The sequence below is a fragment of the Lithobates pipiens genome, unplaced genomic scaffold (genome assembly GCF_037356315.1).
Source record: "Lithobates pipiens isolate NorthernLeopardFrog02 unplaced genomic scaffold, aLitPip1_a1.2 Scaffold_18, whole genome shotgun sequence".
Taxonomy (NCBI): Eukaryota; Metazoa; Chordata; class Amphibia; order Anura; family Ranidae; genus Lithobates; species Lithobates pipiens.
The window spans coordinates 273,623,261-273,645,117 of record NW_027507758.1 but is presented as its reverse complement, the minus strand read 5'-3'; the positions used below and the strand labels follow the sequence as shown (position 1 = coordinate 273,645,117).

The window sequence follows — 21,857 nt, the reverse complement described above, 5'->3', positions numbered from 1 at the left end:
GGAACCTAGATTACAAAACCACACAGCTCATTTGTTGATATTCCTTCATGTAGTGCAAGCTAAAATGTAGTTTGTCATCTTACAGACAGATCGATTTCTATAGAGGCGCCAAAATGACTTAGTGACCTTTTTTCTTGTCGGTTTCTAATAGCTTCATGTGCCATCAATTAAGGCGAGTGACAATCTCTTGAAAAGATGTCCTCCTGAATAAAGCCTCTATGTCTTTGATACGCTTCAACATTTCCTCTGGCTTCTTCCATATCACTTGCAGTGTACACAGATTTCCATATGCATTAATCATGATGAGGCACATATTATGTAGTCCGTAGAACCTGAGAAGTGCTGATATTACAGGAGAAACAGCATTACAAGGAAAACCAATGTTGACAACCAGATGAAGTTTAAGGGAACGTATACTGAGAAAATATAGTGATTAGAATTTCTGACCTCTCCTTCTGAAACTATTGCTAGTTGCTTATCTTATACTGAATAAATTGTTTTAGTGACTTTGGAGTAACTGACCAAAAGCACATGGAGTGACTAGATCTCATATTAAGTAGTATGTATTCATTAGAAAGAAGTACTATGACAAATGTAACAACAGCTTGCACAGCTAGCGTGCTATTAATAGAAGGTAGCTTTCATTCCATATTATTTATTTATTTATTTTTAAAGGGGGGGGGGCAAGGATTTGCCACAAGAATATAATTGTGTCTACAATTATCCTTTGACTGATTCAAAAGCCTCTCAAAATGCCATGCTTTCTAACTCAAAAAGTTTAATCACCAGCAGATTAAATCATCACTTTCTTTAGGATGCTTATAGACCCCCAGGCATCACCAATGGTTACAGATAGGTCACAATGATGCCCTGCAATATACAAAGAAAAGTGACCCTGGAGATGTCATTCTCTCCTGTGTTCTTCAAATTTCAGCTTGAATGGATACTATGATTGTAAAGGGTTAGAAGGTCGAAACATAAAACGTTGGAGGCTGCATGTGCCCGTTGGGCCACCGTATGAATATTACTACAGTAGGATGACAAGACAAGTCTGTAATGTAAAGGCAAAGCCAAAACCCTTTATTTTAGTTTCATATAAAGCACAGGATGGTTAAGACTAATGTCAGAGTGAGTGACTTATATAGCGCTACCTATGCAAACTGAATCGCTTCAGGGTGCTTTCGTGCCACCAGAGTCCATCTGCAGCTTTTTGTGTGGTCTTTTACCCCGTAAGGTCCTGACATGCTTATAAACACATACAACATTGACATACACATACACATATTAAGGCCAATTTTGTTTAGACAAGGTCTAATTAACCTACCAGCATGTCTTTGGAGTGTGGGAGGAAACCGGAGTACCCGGAGGAAACCCACGCAGTTACAGGGAGAACATGCAAACTCCAGGTAGATAGTTTTGTGGTTGGGATTTGAACCAGCGACCCTATTGCTGCTAGGTGAAAGTGCTAACCGCTACACCACTGTGCTGCCCATGTCAGGTTTCTTTTATGCTATCTGTGTTCTGTAAGGAAGATTTTCCTTAACTTGAACCTGAATCTGAGGCCAACAGGAAGTGGGAGGAAATTTCTCCAAAGCTAGGGGAAATACCTTTTTAGACAGTTGACACTGGAATAGATTTCCCCTTTGGATGTTTGCTAAATTGCTGAGGCAGGAATGTAATCAGTTTATCTCAGTATTACTTTATTTTTGTTCTAATCTTCATTATTATGAAAGAGGTTGTAAAGCTCCCTGTGTAATTTGTACCTATAGGTACCTATAGGTAAGCCTAGAATAAGGCTTACCTATAGGTACTGTAAATATCTCCTAAACATGCTTCGTTTAGGAGATATTTACTGTATACTGCGCCAATGATGTCATTGGCGCATGCAATCTGAAGGAATGGCCACCCATGGAGTGTGTGCCGTGACTGGTGGCTCCCGCACGCATGTGAGAGGGTAACGTCTCTAGCCAGTCACACAGTTTGTGGTGTTCAGTATTAGCAGTGGTGCTGTAGTATTATTTAGCGATATTTATTTAAAAGAACCAAACCCCCAATGCAAAAGATCCAGAATAACTAACACACCTAGTTAGGTCAGTATTACATTGTATATCGCGGTCGTTCAGGTGCTTATCTAATAGTTTTTTTGAAACTATCAATTCTCCCCTGTGGAAGGGGACTTGCCACTCTTACAGTAAAGAACCCTCTACGTAAGTTAAGGTTAAACCTCTTTTCTTCTAATTTTAATAAATGGCCAAGTGTCTTGTTAAACTTCCGTCCTCAAAGTTTTATCCCTATTGTGGGGATCACCAGTACAGTTTTTTTAAATTGAAATCATATCCCCTCTCAAGTGTTTCTTCTCCAGAGAGAATCATTTCAGTGCCCGCAACCTTTCCTCATAACTAGTATCCTCCAGACCCTTTATCAGCTTAGTTGCCCTTCTTTAGACCCGTTCTATTTCCAGTACATCCTTCCTGAGGACTGGTGCCCCTCCAGGTGCAACCGGACCAGAGTCTTGTAGAGTGGGAGAATTATAATTTTATCTCTGGAGGTGATCCCCTTTTTAATGCATGTCAATATTCTGTTTGCTTTGTTAGAAGCAGCTTGGCATTGCATGGCATTGTTGAGCCTATCATCTACTAGGACCCCCAGGTCCTTTTCCATCCTAGATTCCCCCAGAGGTTCTGACCCAGTGTATAGATTGCATTCATATTTTTGTCACCCAAATGCATTATTTTACTTTTTTTTACATTAAACCTCATTTGCTATGTAGTTGCCCACCCAATTAATTTGTTCAGATCTTTTAGCAAGGTGATGCTTTAAGTCTAAATGCGTGTTTTGTGTTGTCCTTGTGTTGTGTTGTCCTAGCTAAATTATAGTAGAGATAACCCTACAACCTTATTATAGCCAAATAATGTGCGATAACATGTGTATTTGCATTTAATGGTTGAAGAATTATAGTGACAGACTAGGCAAAATTTAGCCTGGTTAATTGTCACTTTCCCAAGAAAGAACAGGCGGAAAAAAATGTCTGACATGGTCATGTAGCAGCTAAAGACTTACAAACATCCCCTGATCCAACCTTAGTAAGTCAGATCAGGCAAACATTCTCTAAAGTCAGCAGACACTTTAAGCCCATTTACACTTTTCGTTTGTATTTTTAGCAGTTAGATAAAAATAAAAACATGAAATACTCACCTCCTCTCCTGTGATATCCCTTGCGGTAATTTATTTCTGCCACTAGATGTTGCCAGTCTTTTAAGCTGAATGACACCCATCTGGGTAGGGAGGGGGCATCAAAATGGCACTATGCACTCACTATACAATGATGCAGAATGTAGTGTTGCAACACTGAGAACAGTCCAGCACTGGGAGGCATAGACCTGTCTAAAAACATTAGAATAAAGGTATGTAAAACACAAAAGCAAAAATGCATACAGGCAGGGATAGGGGGCATCCAATAGTTTAGGAGGAGGATTAGGGGATGAGAGCCTGCCATTGCTGACTTATCCGTCTAAAAATTATAGGTTCCTTACCTTATTGCAAGGTAAATAACTCATCAGGAACAATTATTTAAATCACGATTTTAGATTTTTCTGCTGTCTTTCCTTAGCTCAGTTTATCATATCAGGCCGCGTACACACGCGGGGACTGTTCGCCCAACTTTGTCCGTCAAACAGTTTCAGCAAACAGTCCGCTCAAAATTAGCATGGACGGACATGGCCACACACGACGAACGAACAGTTTGCTGAAACCGTGCGCGATGACGTGAACGGCACGTACGACGGGACGAAAAATACGACGTCCTATACACTGCATTATAACTTTCGGCGTGTAAATCCTTTCTGAGCATGCGCGGAACTTAGTTTGACGAACAAGCCTACACACGAGGGGACTGTTCGCTGAAACAAAGTTTCAGCGGACAGTTTTTCGGAATTTCCGAAAAACCTTGTTCAGCGGACTGTTCGCTGAAACTGTCCGCTGAAAGCCCACACACGGGCGGACTGTCCGCCGAAACACTGTTCAGCGGACAAAGTTGGCCGAACAGTCCCCGCGTGTGTACGCGGCCTCAGTCTCTCAAAAAGTATAGAAGTCAGAGGATCTGCATAACTACCAAACAACCAGCATTTTTTAGGAGGTTTTCAATGCCTTCGTTCGGTGCACATTTTTCCCTTAAGGAATGGGTACCCAGGTTGACTTCTTTCGAGAAGTACTTATCTGCTGATGTCACCACGCCATCTTGTCGAGGAGGACGGGAGCATGAATTGTAGCCGGCTGGCTTCTTAATTTTATGTGTTTTTAAATCTCTACAAATGTAAGTGCAACTTTTAAAATTTGACCCAATAAACGAAAATATAGACAGTATCACGTTATGGTCTATTTTATCTCTTTTTGGGCCAATTGTTGATACATTGCTTATGGAGCTACAGAGATTACGATATTTGCCTGTGAGTTATTATCATCTTGCAAACAGCATCTCTGCAATCTCCTGTAAAGCAAAGGCCTGGGCTGGGCTAAAGCCACTTGTCCAATTGGTTTGTTATCTGGTAAGTGTGTTTTCTGTGAGGTGGCTGTGCACTTGTCTGTGGACCAATAACTGGGGTGTCCCTTATTGAATGCAGTATCATGCTATGGTCCATTTTTGTTTCTTTTTGGACCAATTTTTTTAACATTTCTTACAAAGCTACGGAGATTATGGTCATCTGCCTGTGAGTCAATATCAATGTCATCATGGAAACATCTTATGCCCTGCAAATTTGGTTTATGGACTGTAATTAGTGCACATTATTCTCCTTCCCATTATGTTTTATGTTATATCCCACATTTAATTGCTGCTTTTGGACTGGTTCATCCATTTTTTAATTCGATTTTTTTTTGTTTTTGTATTCCTAGCGCAGTTCTTTTCCTTTTACTTATCTGCTGCTGTTTTTAACAGTTTTTATTTTTTATTTTTATTGAAACATCCAATTTCCCTCCTTTCCTTGTTGGTAAGTGGTTTTATTGATGCATTATGGGGCTGCAGCTTTTCTAAAATATGTGTGATTGAGTGCCACAATGTCTTGTTATCCAAAAGTATTATGTCTGTTTTAAAATTTGAATAAACTAAAATGTCTTAATTTTTCACACAGGACACTTTTTATTGCTTAAGCCAATGTTTGCCTCTTAATTGCTGTTTAAATATATATTTATGGAAAGATGCCTTTAATTACACATTTCAGTTTGTTCACACTCATTGCCAGTTATTTAGCAACAAAGGGCAGATGAAGTGAGCTAGATAAGACAAAAATAGCAATGTATTTACAGGCTGCACACAGCACGCTCAAGGGGAACCCAAAGGCAAGAGTAAATTATACATAAAACCACATTTTCATTTACTGTATGGTAGATTTGTGGATCCTTTTCTAGGTTGTTCAAAGGCAAATACTTCTTACATATAAATATGTACAAGGAGTACAGTTTCTGGTTTTATCCTTGATATTCTCAGAACAACTCCATTGACACTAGACATGTAATCTTTCTTCACTGTTGTTCGGGTCTCTTAGTAGAAGATCCTCATCCATCTTTGATTGGGCGGTCTACTCATTTGTCATCAGCCAGTGTGTTCTCCACATGTTTCTGTGAGATCTTGATACAGCATGTGCCTTCTTTTTAGTTCAATCTATCACCAAGGTGCATAAGCTGTAGGTTGAGAGCCCAAATGGAGTAGTATAAAAGGTTTTGAGCACCCACAATACTCACCATAGCCAGGGAGGTCAGTAATCTCACTTCTTTGAGTCGAATAAGCAATAATGCATGGTCACCGACATTCCCATAGCCTAGCAAGTGACCAGTGTAGGAATATCACTACACCGATAAGGTGTCTAGATAAGTTGTCTAGATGACCTCACTGTCCCTCTCTTTTAAGGACTCAGTTAAATAGCTTTATTTAATGATAATATGTTGCCCACCTAAATCCCAATTTGAAGCAAATTCATGTTGAAAACATCATGCTTTTGACTTGTTTATTCACATACAGTAAATACATTTTATTTCATTTTTTGTTTCAGGATAGTTTTCCAGCTCGATTTGGAGGGATCCATTTTGTCAATCAGCCATGGTATATTCATGCCTTATACACAGTTATTCGGCCCTTCCTAAAGGAAAAGACAAGAAAGAGGGTAACGTTATTATATCACAATAACGTAGCCTGATATTATGATAACGTGTGTATGCTGCATTAAACATACTTTTTTTTGCCATAACCTTACAATATCGCTACTTAATATAGTGTGTAAGCATGGCTGATATTGTGGTTTTTCATGTTTAGAGATGCTTTAGATGAGAGCAGCAGAAAAATAACTTAGATTTGCGAAATCATGAAAGAGGACATCGTAGCTTGCATAGCTATTGTTATGACAGTGTGCATATATCAACAATGGAATGCAATTTAACCATGAGTTATTGGGCAACAGTATTTTCAGAGATAGTGAGCCTTTGATGAATCTTTAGTTTTATACCCTAGATGTGAAACAAAGCATTGCAAACACAATTCTCTCTTAACAAGCAGCTTGGATCTATGGCGACTATGTGCATTGTCCTAGTAAGTGCAAAAGTGATACGAGTGCTTTACAGGCATACTCCACTTTAAGTACACAATGGGGTTTATTTACTAAAGCTGGAAATTGTAAAATCAGACTCAATTCTGCATAGAAACCAATCAGTTTCTAACCCCAGCTTGTTCAATTAAGCTTTTGTAATAAAACCTGAAAGCTCATTGGTTTCTATGCAGGATTGGGCCTGATTTTGCACTTTCCAGCTTTAGTAAATAAACCCCATTGCATACTTAAAAGTGGGGTATTCCTGTATTTGATAATCAATGGCCAAAACAGGGCCTGGCGGAGATTATTCATTTTATAACTCAGGACAAGCTTATTTAGGCCTACCATACATGGTTCGTATCTCACCCAGTTCAGCAGGAACCAACCGAGATTTGAACTGTTAATAGGCTGGCTGAATATACAAAGTTGATCGATTGATCAACTTGGGTACAACCAGCCTGCTGGAGTCGCTTACAATTATCACTGTCCTTTCCTGGCAGGGATTTCTTCCCCGAGCAACCCCCCGCCAGGAACAGACAATGGCTCAGGAGGAGAACACTTTGTGTGTTGAGGGAATTGTGAAATTCTATGATTTTTTTCTGTGGTTCAGCTCTGTACATGTGCGCTTACTACAGTGTAATCAGCAGGAAAAATCCAACACCTATGTTTGAACCATTAGCCTGTATTAGGTAAGGTGGACAACTATCTATATTCACTGCACCTAATTTCTTGCTTCTGTAAATGTAGCATCTCATTCCAAAGTTAATTTTTAAACAAATTGAGACCCTGATGTTCATTAAAAAACAGCACGTGTACCTCTTACTTATCAACGTATTGGAGATGAATATCTGGGGATCCCCTATGTTAAAGAAAGCTTCCATTTTCTTTTTTTGGGGTTTGGGCCCCTTTTAACATATATACCAGACCCTCATCTAGGATACAGCTCTGGTATATAAGAAGGGAATCTCAGGCTTACAAGCAAAACAGAGCACTGGGGACAAGTATTTACCAACAATTTAAACACCATTTTCTTTTCTTTGTAAATGTCAGTTGTGCTGTAGTAGGTTGTATACAAAGTACAGATGTCTCATTTCACAGGCAGTTTCTCGGCATCATCAAAGAATGTAATTTAAAGGAATTTAGCATTTTTATTGTTTCACGTTAAAAAAATATTAATATTGCTAAGGTATCATTTTATTCAGAATACTTTGTTGATTATTTTTTGGGGTTAATATCTTGGCCTATGGAAAGTATTCACTTGAGAAAAAAAATATCACTTTGTTGTTTTGTTTTTTTAAATTCTTTCCTGATGCTCTGAAACTGAGGTATTTACATTTGTCCTTTAGATCCTCCTGAACACCAGTTACAAACTTCTAAATAATGCCTTTTTTTACAGATATTTTTACATGGTAATAATCTCAACAGTTTACATCAGCTGATCCACCCAGAGATCCTACCTTCTGAGTTTGGAGGAATGTTGCCCCCTTATGACATGGGAACATGGGCAAGAACACTTTTGGATCACGAGTATGATGATGAAACTGATTATAATGTGGACTCATATACTATGCCAACAAAAGTGGAAGTGGAAAAAGATTTATCTCCTAAAAACATGAAGAGGTATGTTAAAATAAATGTAAGGTGGACCTTTGGGTAAATGAACATGCCTGTATTGATAAATTCCTGATATCACAATATACAGTTACAATTTTGATCTTTAAAATGAGCTTTTACTTATAAAATGTAGTCCCTGAGCTCCATTCAGTGACTTTACCTAGGCTCAAATAATGTTATCAGACTGTAGGCAGAGGGATCATTTTCTCATTCTTCTGTCCTCCAGTGATCAGGCTGCAAAACTGTCATTTTATTAATTCTTTTTTTTTTTTTTTGTTTCAATGATAATGCTAAATAAAAATGACATAGTCAATAGAATGGAAGCAATTACGCTATATAACATATATGTGTCATCAGAGTAAGTCATATTTCACAGCAACCAGTGACATACTTTTGAAAAACTCAACAAAGAGATGGGAAAAAGTCCTCCCACACAAGTAAACAATACGTGCATTTAGGGTTGATGCCCTAAAAGAAAGCATGGATGGGGAAGCTCCTGAGACACCATTCAGAGGAAAGGAACAGAATTTCAGTGCGCCTCTAGGTTTCTAAATCAGTGACAAGGCCTCAACGATAATATATAATCAATAACTGTCATTTTTAGAAAATCACAAGGTGGGAGACAGTACCGGGTGGTGATCTGTATCTGGCATGTGTGAACATAGTAAATAACTTCATAAGATAGTCACATAGTTAGTCAGGTTGCAAAAAGACACAAGTCCAGCCAGTTCAACCAAGATATACATGATTGTGTTATATTTGACCCAGTGGGGTTAATTTACTAAAACTGGAGAGGGCAAAATCTGGTGCAGCTGTGCATGATAGCCAATAAGCTTCTAACTTCAGCTTGTTCAATTAAGCTTTGACAAAAAAAAAAATGGAAGCTGATTGGTTTCTATGCAGAACTGCATACGATTTTGCACTCTCTAGTGTTAGTAAATCAACCCCCCATGTGCCAGTCCATAAAATAGATGTCTAAACACAGGAACAAAGAGCACTGGATTTAGATTTTCTATGGGTTACTGAAAATGTCACTGGGCACATTGGTTTTGGTTCGACAGCAGTGCACAAAACACAAACACCCCTTAAAACAGGGACATAACCTAGAATTGAGAATCCACATACAGTAAATACAGTTCGATGTCAGTACCAAATGAATGTCAAAGAGTTCATGGTTTTGAATGATAAAAATGAATGATAAAATCGTTTTCATTAATTTTTTCATTAAAAACCTTGGACTTTTGGACATGTGTTTGGTGCTCTCATTGGACTTTATGTATTAAAAAACAGATACAATCCTGAATGAAGCCTGGACAAAGATGGCACAGTCCTTCTGGAAGGAAAAACTGATGCAGACATTGCCAGGGGGAATACCGTGATCTCTGTGAGAGGTAATAAACACCTGAACTTTGACACATTACTTAGCTTGCATGTACTTCACAAAAATATATAAATGATGCTAGGCTCACTTTAAAACAGAAAAGTAAAATATAAAAAGTAATCTAACTGCTATAAATTCTCACATTGCACCATTGACTTGGTTTTCTATGCAATGCTTCCACTTTCTAGCTGGTCTCATTATTTTTTATTTTTTTTTGTCAACCAATGTAACTAAAAATGACAACACAGCCATTTCTCAAACACCATTATTCCACACTCTGATTAGTTGACAGCTTTCAAGAGACAATACGTCTTTTGTGTTTTTTAATTATTTATATTGTGTGTCCATCTTTGACAGTTATAACACAACATGAAATAAGAATACAAGTTAAAAGGAGCCTGTTATAAAAGGAACAAGAGATCTGCCAGTGCCAACTGACTTTTGAAAGTAGAGGAGCCAGGATTGATGTTATCCATATATTTGGCTTCAGGACCTACTCACTGTCTTCAATAGCAGTGATCATTCAACTTTAAATACAAGATAGCAATGGCAGCTTACATATGTCTATCCTGAGAGATTCATTCGAAGCTGCCCATTCAAAGTTCAACCATAAACTGAGAAGGGTTAGGCTAAAAAAATTAAAATTCAAGATATGAAATATCTATATAAAAAAATGATGGAAGTGGGGTAAGAAGTGACATTGCTGCACATGCAGATGATGATACTGTTTTGGCCTCTTCCATCTGTGAATTAGAGCTCACTCTTGCTTCTTTCACTGCTAAAAGACAAGTATTATAAATCAATATCAGCAACTTAATGTCACTCTGTTAGAAAGAAATAGATAGTTTCATTGGGAAATACTACTTTCATTACCTCATAATAATCTGCACATGTGATGGAAAGTGGAAAAGTGTGGCTGAAAAGGGGATTATATGACGGACTACAGTTTTTCTGATACTGTACAGGTCCATGACCAGAAATCTTGAGATAACATTTTGAACAGGTTGCACATTTTACTGTTAGTTTATGCCCCTATCCTAACCTGTGTCGATCTGCAATAACTGAATGTATGAGGAAGGTCCAGTATGAGCTGGACCATTTAAAAAGTTCCAATTAGGGGTTGATTTACTAAAGGCAAATAGACTGTGCACTTTGCAAAGTGCATTTGCTCTGGAGCTTAGTAAATGGGCAAAAGCTCTGCTGACTTCCATCATCCAATCATGTGCAAGCAAAATGCTGTTTTTTTTATTTACTTTGCATGTGATTGGATATTCTTTGCAAAGTGAAGCTTTACCTCCTTTACTAAGCTTTGGAGCAACTGCACTTGCAGAGTGCAACTGCACTTTGCAAAGTGCACATTCTACTCGCCTTTAGTAAATCAACCCCATAGTTTTGGAGGTTCAGAGGAAGACAGATGTGTTTCTTTATTGTCTATTAGGGGACACAGGAATTTAGATACATAGTTAGTTACATAGTTTCATAGTTAGTAAGGTTGAATAAAGACACCAGTCAATCCAGTTCAACCTGAGTGAGTGTCTACAATTGTCCCTATCCCTGTCCCTATCCCTGTACATTGCACACTCACATCAGTCCCTACCCTCAAGGAGCCCACAATCCAAGGTCCCCATTCATATACTAGGGACAATTTTGGACAGAAACCAATTAACCTACCAGCATGTCTTTGGATAAAGTTGAGTTATACTGTGTTCTGTGTCATGGCCAATGAGAATTGACCCTTGTCTCAAGCTGACATGGAACATGGATGTTGACCACTTATCTTTACCCTTAGGACACCCAACAGATACTTACCTGCTAGGTAGTGCTGGTAGCAGGACTGACAGCTGAATTGTACTGGAAACATAACTGGCAGCAAGCTGTACTGGTAGGAATGTGCCGAATACAGAACTGTAGCAGACTGGACTAGTAACAAACTGAGCTGGTAGCAGAATGTACTGTAGAATATTTATTTGATAAGAACATCATGCACAGCCAATGTATTTTGGAAAAAAGGACTTCCCCTTCTTTAGCGTTAACATGGAAAGAAAACTAAAAAAATATATCTAGAACTAAGAAAGAAAGATAGTAATCTTTATCATAAAATAGGAGTATTAGTAGAAGTCAGTAGTGAATCTATCTATCTAGTATATTAATAGTTATCCGAGTGCTCTAGCCATCTAATTGGCCAAGCCGCAATGTCACTACTGTGCATGCACACTGGAGTCACAGCCGCAGCACAAAGCTCTGAAGAGATGGCACGGGTATGCTGTCCCTTCAGAGCACATGTACGAGTGATGTCACCTGCTGCATGCAGTGTAAATATATCTCCTTAACAGTACAAGTTTAGGAGATATTCATTGTACCTACAGGAAAACCTTATTATAGGCTTACATGTATGTACAAGTAAAAAAAGAGACTTTACTACCACTCTAATGTAGGGAAACTACTGGAGAAAAGTGGTGTCAGATAGAGGAGAGAACGATAGAGATGTGCAGATAAACAGTAGTAAGTCTAAAAAAAAGACGAAGTGTCACAGATCAACTACGGAGCTGATCTGTGTCTTACTTTTACTGCTGTAGGTCGGCTAGCACTTCTTGTTCCACTAGTTAGCTAGCACCTCTTGTTCCACTAGTTTATGTTCAGCTCTGCTGCGCTCTGTAGCTTTGGGTGGCACTGGCTCCATCTGTTGCTTAAATATGTCATTCCTTTCTGCTACTTCCTGTCCAGCCCCCCATGTGTTTCTATATTTTAATTCCTTCCAGACCAGCTTCTGGTTGCTTGGGATTGTTTCTGAGCTCCCTTCGTGTAACCTGCTTTAACCTTCCTAGCGGGAAGCGGGAAGTCTGGCTGGGGTTGGGATTTTAATTACATAAGCGGTAACCCCGAGCCAGACTCGGGATCGCATCGCTCGATGCAGGGGAGGACACAGGGAGAGTTACTCACCTTGTCCCCTGGATCCAGCGATGTCCGCTGCGCTGTGTGATCGAGCTGTCCTCCGCTCGATTCACAGTGCCGAATGCCGCCGAGCTCCGTTCCCTGCGGCGTTACGGCGCACGGGAGCGGAGAACGGCGGCAAATTCAAAAAAGTAAAAACACACAAAACACACACAGCACTGTAATCTTACAGATTACAGTGCTGTATTAAAAAATACACACCCCCTTTGTCCCTAGTGGTCTGTGCAGTGCCCTGCATGCACTTTTATATTATAAATACTGTTTTTTACTGCCTGGAATTTGGAGATTGTCCATAGCAACCAAAACATGTCCCTTTTTCAGTTTTTTTTGGATTTGATTACATTATTGAATAATTTTTATTATTCTTTATTATATTATAAACTTTATCATACCCGGGATGTCCGCTAGACTCTGGTTTGAAGAGATTTCAGAGCGTTATTCCTAAGAATTACAGGACTACAAAATAAAAGCCAGATTTCCATGCAAAATAATTGTACCGCTTTCAGCACCTTATTCCAGACTGAATCATACCGCCAGGGAGGTTAACCTGACCTCTCGTGAACTGATTTCTTGTGTACCAAATCGGCTTGTCCTGATTACGTTGTCTGCTGCCCGCGCTAACCTTGGCTCACTATCTGGCTCTCCTTTGCATCATCCATCCATCAATTCTTGTCTGACAGTGTCTTCTGATACTCCCCTAGTGAGCAGGGTGAACCCAGGGGCCGTGACATGGGGTCAGTACGCAGCTAAGCCCAAACCCTTGTGAGGGGGTTCCCTGGCAGAATACTGGCTGGCCCTTAGACTCCACACCCTGGGTGATCCCGTGTCACCTGCTCGCCTGTGGGCTCACTGTAGTAGTACCGTGACACTAAGGACTAGAGCCATGGCAAAGCCCCAGGTGTGACCCTATCTCTAAAGACTTACTTTGTGAGTCTGGTTGGGCTGAAGCACTGGAATCTTCTTGACATTCTGCACCATTTGGCAACTTTTCAAATTTATGGCCTCACTTAGTTTGCTTTGGGTGGAGCAATACGTGCTCTTTTCCCACCATTCATCCTGGAGGAATCCCACCACTGCTCCTGAAGCACCACATGGATCTCTGGTTTCCTGTCTGTTCCACTGCTTATCTACAGTGAGCTGACCTGTCTGGTCCACAGAGACCTGAATGCCCATTCCAAACATAGCTGGCTGTACTCATCTGGAGCATTTAGCCTGCAGAGGATCCAGAGCCAGCCTGTAGAGGATCCAGATCCTGAGCATGCAGAGCCCTTCTGACCCTTCCAAGTCTCTGGATCCTGCCTGATCTGTGACCCCTGTTACCATCTCTGATTCAGATCCCAGTAGTCTCTCTCTAAGGGGACTGTTTTTGAAGCAACAGGGTTCGATGCCATCACTTCAGGCTTGTGAAGGGTTGTATCAAACCTAATCAATGCAGTGCTTTCAATCCTGCATCTGCGGTATCAGCCTGCTGATCAGGCCTTGGATCTGTTAGGGATCCTACAGCTGTAAAGAGCAAAGTGTGCTCTTGCCTCAACACAATAGGTCTACAAAGGAGTTGGAGGAGTCCAATTGCTTTCCTTCATTCACTTCAGCTGCAGGTACTCACAGGCTCTTAGAGCCTGATTCCCGCTTGGCCCATAATGCCGCGTACACACGAGCGGAATATCCGACAGAAAAAGTCAGACGGCAGCTTTTTTTTTTTTTTTTTATAAAATTTTATTGAAAAAGAGTGCATTACAGAGTGACATAATCAGCAAGTACAAAGGGTATTTCGTATAATGTACAAGTCAGATAAAATATCAAGGTAGGTCACGCATTGGTGTATAAGCACAAGTATCTTAAATCGAAAATGTAGAGTATCCCTCTCCCTAACAAAACAGAGGAACATGAGGAAGCCGTGACTGGATGGATCTGCTAATAATAAGGCACTAAACTAACCTCGGAAGGAGAACAAGTTATGTTACAATTCAAAAGGAAAGCTGTGAAGGGGGGGGGGGAGCCCAATTCTGTTGTTCTATTGTAGGTAGTTATCCAGTAGTAGAGAGGGTCATGTTCGGCAAGGTCCATTGTAGACAAAGGTACGTTTATTGAGGTGCGCTCGTTCTTGAGGAGTAAGCTGCGCCACAATAAAAAGGTCCCATCTGTTGTGGAAGCGCTGTGAGGCTTTCTGGTGGGCCAGATTGGCGTTGAGTTTGTCACGAAATAGAAGCTGCAAGAGATCTCTTTTAACCTGGGAGATGTAGGGTTTGGATGCAGACGTCCAATTGGCTAGTACGGCCCTTCTTGCTAGCAGGAGGCAGATCAAGGCCCAGTCCTTGCCTGGTGGGCTGGGAACGGTGGACCAAGGAAGCAAAGTAGGGTCCCAGTGCCTGAAGATAAGGAGTAGCGGGTCTTTGGGAAGCTTTAGCAATGTAATCTGAAATATAAATGCCAGGATTTGGTCCCAAAAAGCAGAGATAAAGGTTCAAGTCCAGTAGTGGTGCGTGAGAGAAGGCTTAGGTTGATGGCACAATGGGCACAATGAGGGTGAGGCTGAACGTAGTTGGGAGGCTGGGAGAAAGGGAATATGTGCATTGTGAGCAATTTTCAGCTGGGTTTCCCTCCAAGATTCATTGGGAACCAAGTTGTATACAGAGTTGAGGCCTTGCAGGATCTTGTCCACTATGTCTTCATCTGGAAAGTCTTTTGCCCAATTTGACACTGAGGATGAAGCCAGAGAGGGAGTTGTTTTTAAAAGTAGAGGTTTATAGATGTCTGAGATTTTGCAGGAGCCCTTTTGTATGAGTGTCTCAAGGAATGATGATGTAAATCTCGTGGATTCGTTCCTGCAGGTTTTTTGAAGAAAACTAATACATTGACCATAGTGGAAAGCAGAAGCATCTGGGAGAGAAAATTTGGTGGCTAGAGAACTGAATGGTGCTACCCGACCAGATTCAGGATCACACAGGGAGAAGAAGGTATCGAGACCCTTTTGGCGCCACAGATGATAGGGCTGGTGTTCCAGACCCGGGGAGAAACTCGGGTTTCCTTGTATCGGGAGGAATTTGGAAATAAAAGGAGACTTTTCCTTACCTCCCTCCAGGCAATAGCGGTGTCTCTCAACAAAAGATTATGCTGATGCGGTGTTGGTAGAGATTTCCATTTGCAGTGAAGAAAGGCTGTAAGGGAGTAGGGGTGGACCATTGCAGTTTCCAGCTGATAGTTGGAACATTGGGATTTTTGGGTTATCCAATCCAGGCTCACAGACAAGCTAGGTTGTACAATCTAAGGTTTGGAAGACTAATACCACCTTCGGTCCTGGGAAGATGGAGTTTTGAAAAGGCTATGCGTGGTCGTTTGTTTCGCCATAGAAATTTTGATATTGCAGAGTTCAAAGTTTTGGTATATTTGTGTCTGATAAGTAAAGGTATCGTTTGGAGAGGGTACAGCAGGCATGCAAAACTGACCATTTTTACTAAGTGGCATCTTCCCAGGAGCGAGAGGGGCAGATCCATCCAGTTTTCTAGTTCCAGGGTAATTTTGGCAAAGGGGGGGGGGGGTAGTTCAGATGGTAAAGAGAGGAAGGGAGTTTCCCTATCTTGATTCCTAGGTAGGTAATATGCGACTTTGCTATCGTGAAGATGGATTTTTGAGCCCAAGCCGGAGGTGGGAGGGGACCAAGGGGCAATATCTCGCTTTTTGAGTAGTTTATGCGTAATCCAGAACATTTTCTGAATTGATCAAAGGTGTATTTTATCGTGGGCATGTCTGCGGAAGGATTGGCGGAGAAGATGAGGACGTCGTCTGCAAAAAGAGACGTCTTCAATTCCTGCTCCCCTATTTTTATGCCATGGATCGGGGCCACTGTTAGCAAATATCTGGAAAGTGGTTCCAGAGCTAAAGTGAAGAGGAGAGGGGATAGAGGGCAGCCCTGTCTCGTGCCTTTATGTAAACGAAACTCGTTGGAAAGGAGGCCGGCTGCAACTAATCTAGCTGCCGGTGAGGTGTACATGGAATTTATGAGATGGAGAAAGGAGCCAGTGAATCCCATTCTACTCAGAACCATGGAAAGCCATTCAAAACTCACGTTTTCAAAAGCCTTTTCGGCATCAAGAGTAATAATAGCAAAGTCCCCATTTGGGTTGCATCTGGCGTGTTCTAGTACCATCATCACCTTTCTGATGTTGATCGTTGCCGTTCTGCCCTTCAGAAAGCCTGATTGGGCAGGATGGATCAGAGAAGGGATGATGTTACCTAGTCTCGTGGCTACTATTTTGGAAAGAATTTTGACATCGACATTTAGGAGTGAGATGGGCCTGTATGAGCCAGGTTCTTTAGGATCCTTCCCCTTCTTTTCTAGTAGTTTAACTATTGCCTGGTTGCCCGTGGGTAGATAGGGGCCACCTAACCATACGTGTTGGTAAACATTTTCAAGTGTGGGTGCTAGGAGCGAGTTTAGGGATTTGTAGAATTCGCCTGTTAGACCATCTGGGCCGGGTGCTTTAGAGGAGGCTAGATTACGGATCATGTTGGTTATTTCCGCAAGAGAGATGGGGCATTAAGAGAGTCTAGTTGTGAGGAGGATATTTGGGTCAGTGTCACTTTGTCTAGGAAGTCGTGTGCCATTTGCTTGTCGATGGGGTCGGCAGCATACAGTGCCGAATAATAGCGCAGCATGGCCGAACTTTTGCCTTTTTGCGTAGTCGTAATAGAGCCATCCGGCTCCCGGATAGCGGGGATGATAGTCGGGCGGTAGGGTCACTTGCAATTTGTGGAGAGTGGCATCAAAGTGTGCTCTCTTGATTGATTCCAGGGTGTCAGCCCAGGTGTCAAACGACTGTTTGGCTATTTGCCAAGCAGTCCGGTTTTCATGTGAGTCATGGGTGTAGAGTGCTCGTTGAGCCTGATTAAAGCGGGGTTCCACCCTAAAGTGGAACTTCTGCTGATCGGAACCCTCCCCCCCTTTGGTGTCACAATTGGCACCTTACAGGGGGGAGGGGGCTGGAGATACCTGTCAAAGACAGGTATTTACACCCACTTCCGAGCATAGACTCCCGTGGGAGTCTATGTCATTTCCTGTCCTGCCGCGCTGTCTGCTGGGACACACACGGGTCCCAGTGACAGCGCGGACAATTCCTATTGTGCTGCGAGACTCGCGCATGCGCAGTAGGGAACCGGGAAGTGAAGCCGATTCGCTTCACTTCCTGATTCCCTCACCTAGAATGGTGATGGCAGCAGCCGAGAGCCGAGCGATCGATCGGCCTCGGCTGCCGGCATCGCTGGAACCCGGGACAGGTGAGTGTCCATTTATTAAAAGTCAGCAGCTGTAGTATTTATAGCTGCTGGCTTTTAATATTTTTTTTTTAGGTGGAATCCCTCTTTAAGTCTGGAACTGGAGGTGTTGTAGTTGAGGTGTGCGTTTTTTTTGAAGGAAGATGCATAAGAAATAATGCGTCCCCGAAGGAAAGCTTTCCCTGCATCCCATAACAGATTTGGGTTATCAGCGTGGTCCGCATTCATTTGTGTGTAAAGCCGCCATTCTTTTGCGATGTAGGTTTGGAAATCCACGTTGTGTTGGAGGAAGGAGGGGAAACGCCAGATTTTGGGATTTGGGTGGATGTCAGGGGTCTCTAGAGACACGGAAATGGGAGCATGATCGGAGATAGCAATATCGTGAATCTCCGCTTCTGGGATTAAGGGGAGTAAATCGTGTGAGCAGAATATGTAATCGATCCTGGTGAAAACATTGTGTGGTTGTGAGTAGAAGGAGAATTCACTATCGGTCAGGTGATGCAACCGCCATACGTCATGGACACAAAGGGATTCCATTGTCTCTGCTAGCATTGTGGCGTTGGTGGGAGTCGGGGTGGGATAAGTCGCCGTGGTGGGGATTTGTCATCTAGCGGGTGAATCACGGAGTTAAAATCCCCCCAACGACCTGAGGAAGTTGAGGATGGCGCAGGAGCCAAGTGGTTAGCGTGTTGAAGAACTGTTTAGTGGGGCTGTTAGGGGCATAAATGTTGGATATTACTATTTCCCTTGTCCCTATGAGGACACAAATATAGAGCAGTCTGCCCTGTGTATCCGTGTCCGTAGATAGGATTTTACATGGGAGATGTTTGTGAATGAGGATAAGGACTCCTGCTTTACGGCCTAGGGCCTCTGAGCCCACCACCGTTCCAACACAGAGTTTCTTCATCCGAACGAAGTCGGGTGAGGAGAGGTGGGTCTCCGGAAGTAATGCTATATCTGCCTTGAGCCGCTTAAGATGACGAAGGACCTTCATTCTTTTAAAGGGGGAACGAAGGCCCTTCACACTCCATGAGACTATCTGCAGCATGGTAAGATTATAACGGGAGTATGGTGTACAAGTAGTAGAGCTATTAGGGTGTGGGCGCTTGGGAATAGTAGGTAGCCGTGATCTACACTGGAGCATGCCTGTAGGGCCCTAAGAGGGGGGGTGGTAGGTAAATTTACACTGGTAGTAGGCTCAGTGAGGAGAAGGAGAGGAAAAGAGGGGGAGGGGAAGGACTGGAATGGTAACCAAAGGTAGAACATGCAGAGGTAAACATAAATATTAACCAACTTCGCTTTTTTCCGCATGGGGATCACTCTGAAGACCAGCTCCCATAACCAGCCCCGTATCTATTGTAAGGGGTTCCGCCCCTCGGAGAGGGGATAGGGAATAACAGCAGTGCAGGCGGGAGATCAGAGCATGTGAACAGGTCTGCACAGAGATACCCAGGGGAAGAAGACATGAGCATGTGCATGAAAAGACAAAACCTTCAAAAGTCATTGAACATATAGTACCATACTAGGCAACATAGCCATAGAGCTACCGAACATGGAAGAAAAAAAAAAAAAGCAGAAAATACCAAAAAAAGATAAAGATCGGGATGCAGGCAAAGGTATCCCCATAACCGTTTAACTGGTAACGGATATTACCTGAGAGGTGTGGACGGTCCAGGAGGGAAAGTCCAAATTCAGTTCACCTTACCCAGGTAGGAAGGGTGGCCATACATGGCCGCAAAGAAGAAGAGATTGTGCATTGAGACAACGGTGGCATCTTCGCCCCCTCAACGTACGGTCAAGCCGTGCTGTGTTGGACCTGAGGCCCTGAAGCGCTTGGGGGAGTCTTTCCGTGGACTCCTTTGATCCAGGGCTCGGTTGATTGGGGGGGGGGGTTTGGGTGTGGGGCTGAGGTGAGAGCCCGAGCGTGACAATTTCAAGAAGGATGATGCCTCATCTGGGTCTTGAAAGGAAAGTTGCTCACCGGAGGGTGTTTTGATCCGCAGAGTGGCCGGGAATGCCAGTGTGAACTTGAGTTGTCGCTGGTGGAGTTCTGCGCAGATATGCTGGAAAGCCTTGCGTTTCTTGGAGACCTCCACCGAGTAGTCGGCAAAAATCTAAATTTTGACTCCGTCTATCTGCAGGGATCTGGACTGTCGGTATTGCTGCAGTATGGTGGCTTTGTCTGAGTAATTGAGGTACTTGGCTATTATCGGGCGCGGGGATTTGCATTCAGAGTTGAAGTTTCCCACGCGGTGTGCACGTTCCACGGTGCATGGGCCTCCCAGACCCAGTGCTTCAGGGATGCGACGGGCACAGAGTTCTGTCAAAGCAGATTGGTGAAGCGATTCGGGTATTCCTACAAATCGCAGGCTGCTCCTCCTGGACCTATTTTCGAGGTCATCGAGTTTTTCTAGTATATATTTGTTCGTTCTGTCTTGGGCATGTTCCAGAGATTGTGTCTGGTAGAGTTCTTCCTCAATAGTTGAGATACGGTGTTCTGCTTCATTTAATCTAGATGCATGTTCCCCTAGCTGGGCTTGAATCTTCTGCATGCCTGAGCTGACAGCCTTCTCCACTGATGCAGCAATCATAGGGGAGAGGAGAGCAGCTACAGCCTGAGCCAGGAGTTCAGTGTGGTGATCCTGTGCTGGTGGAGGTATGTGAGGCTGCTGCACAAAATGAGCTGTTTCAGGGGCAGATGGAGGTGGGGGGGGGGGCTGGGGCTGCTGAGGTAGTGTGTCTCTCAGAGTAGGCTGTGATGTTGGCTGTTCTCCTACCTCCATCGCTGGCGCCATCTCCGCGAGCTGGGCCGCACAGGCCGAGTCCATGTAGGCCGAAGCCGGGGCCTCGTACGATCGCGGCCCGGTTTTTTCGACGAACCGGTCCATCCCGCAGCTGGAGATAATTGGGGCAAAAAACGCTGAATTTATAGGCCAGTTTGGAGGGCGGTTTGCGGGAGCTGCGAGGAGAGACAGCTACTCCATGCGGCGCTGGAACCGGAAGTCAGACGGTAGCTTTTCATCATACATTGCGATTGGGTGTATGCCTCATCAGACTTTTTTTTTTTTACGAAAATTCTGATGGACCTAGAAAGAGAACATGTTTTAAATATTTCCAATGGAACCAATTCCTATTGGGAAAACCGCTCATCTATATGCTGTTCTGACCGACCAAAAATGAAGCATGCTCTGAAGCAAGTACAAGACTGAGGCTATTGACTACTGGTTGTTGAACTTCCTTTTTCTAGTCCCTTGTTGTACGTCACCGCGTTCTTAACGATTGAACTTTGGTGTGATTGTGTGTACGCAAGATGGTTTAAGCGGAACTCCATCGGAACTCCATCGTAAAAACCTCTCTGACCCTTGCATGCAGAGGATGCCTGCTTTAGCCCACAGACTAACCCATTTTCCCTTGTACCTCTTTGAGTGTTTGCTTGAACTCTTACTTGTGCTCCTGCATAAATAGTTACAGCTTCTGTTGAGTTGAGTTTTCCACATCAGAGACCCAAGTCCAATTGAGGACTCAAGCTTTAGAGCTGTACCATTCCCAAGCTGTCCTTCCCTTCCTCAGAAGGATCCGCTGCTCTTGAGCTCTGTTAAACCCCTAGTTGTACAGGCTAGCCCCCAGCATTCCCTCTTTCAAGATGGATTTCCTGTTTTGCAAGGGTAAATAGAACCAGTCTTGGTGATCCTTTTCCTAATGTTCTGGCTCCTCAGCTTCCTTCAGAGGCACCTGATACCTCTGAGAGTATTGGGTCTTGTATTTTACTTAGTGCCCATTCCTGGCTGTGATAATAATGTGAACTGGGCACCCCAAAAACTGTTTGAGAAGACACAGGGAAGTCATGTTGTTTGAAATTCATAAGTCATCCATTAATTTTTTTTAGCAGCAGTAACACCTTTCCAGACATGGCTGTAACACATGTCCTATAATAACTTTTTAGTTGTATCCCAAAACATCCCTTATCAGTATATTGATTAACCAAATTGACCAACATCAAAACAAAGCATAGGAAAAAGATAACATTTTGATTTAACCAATCTACATCTGTCTTTAATATACAC

At 42.6% G+C, this 21,857-nt stretch overlaps 1 protein-coding gene across 1 annotated transcript in view; it reads left to right on the top strand.

Moving 5' to 3' along the window:
* The window catches only part of CLVS2 (clavesin 2), a 120,098-nt gene that overhangs the window by 85,951 nt on the left and 12,290 nt on the right, over window positions 1-21,857 (top strand). The window contains exons 3-4 of the mRNA XM_077487011.1: window positions 6,045-6,155; window positions 7,972-8,195. Of these exons, the coding sequence (XP_077343137.1) occupies window positions 6,045-6,155; window positions 7,972-8,195 (335 nt within the window). The remainder of the gene's footprint in view (window positions 1-6,044; window positions 6,156-7,971; window positions 8,196-21,857) is intronic.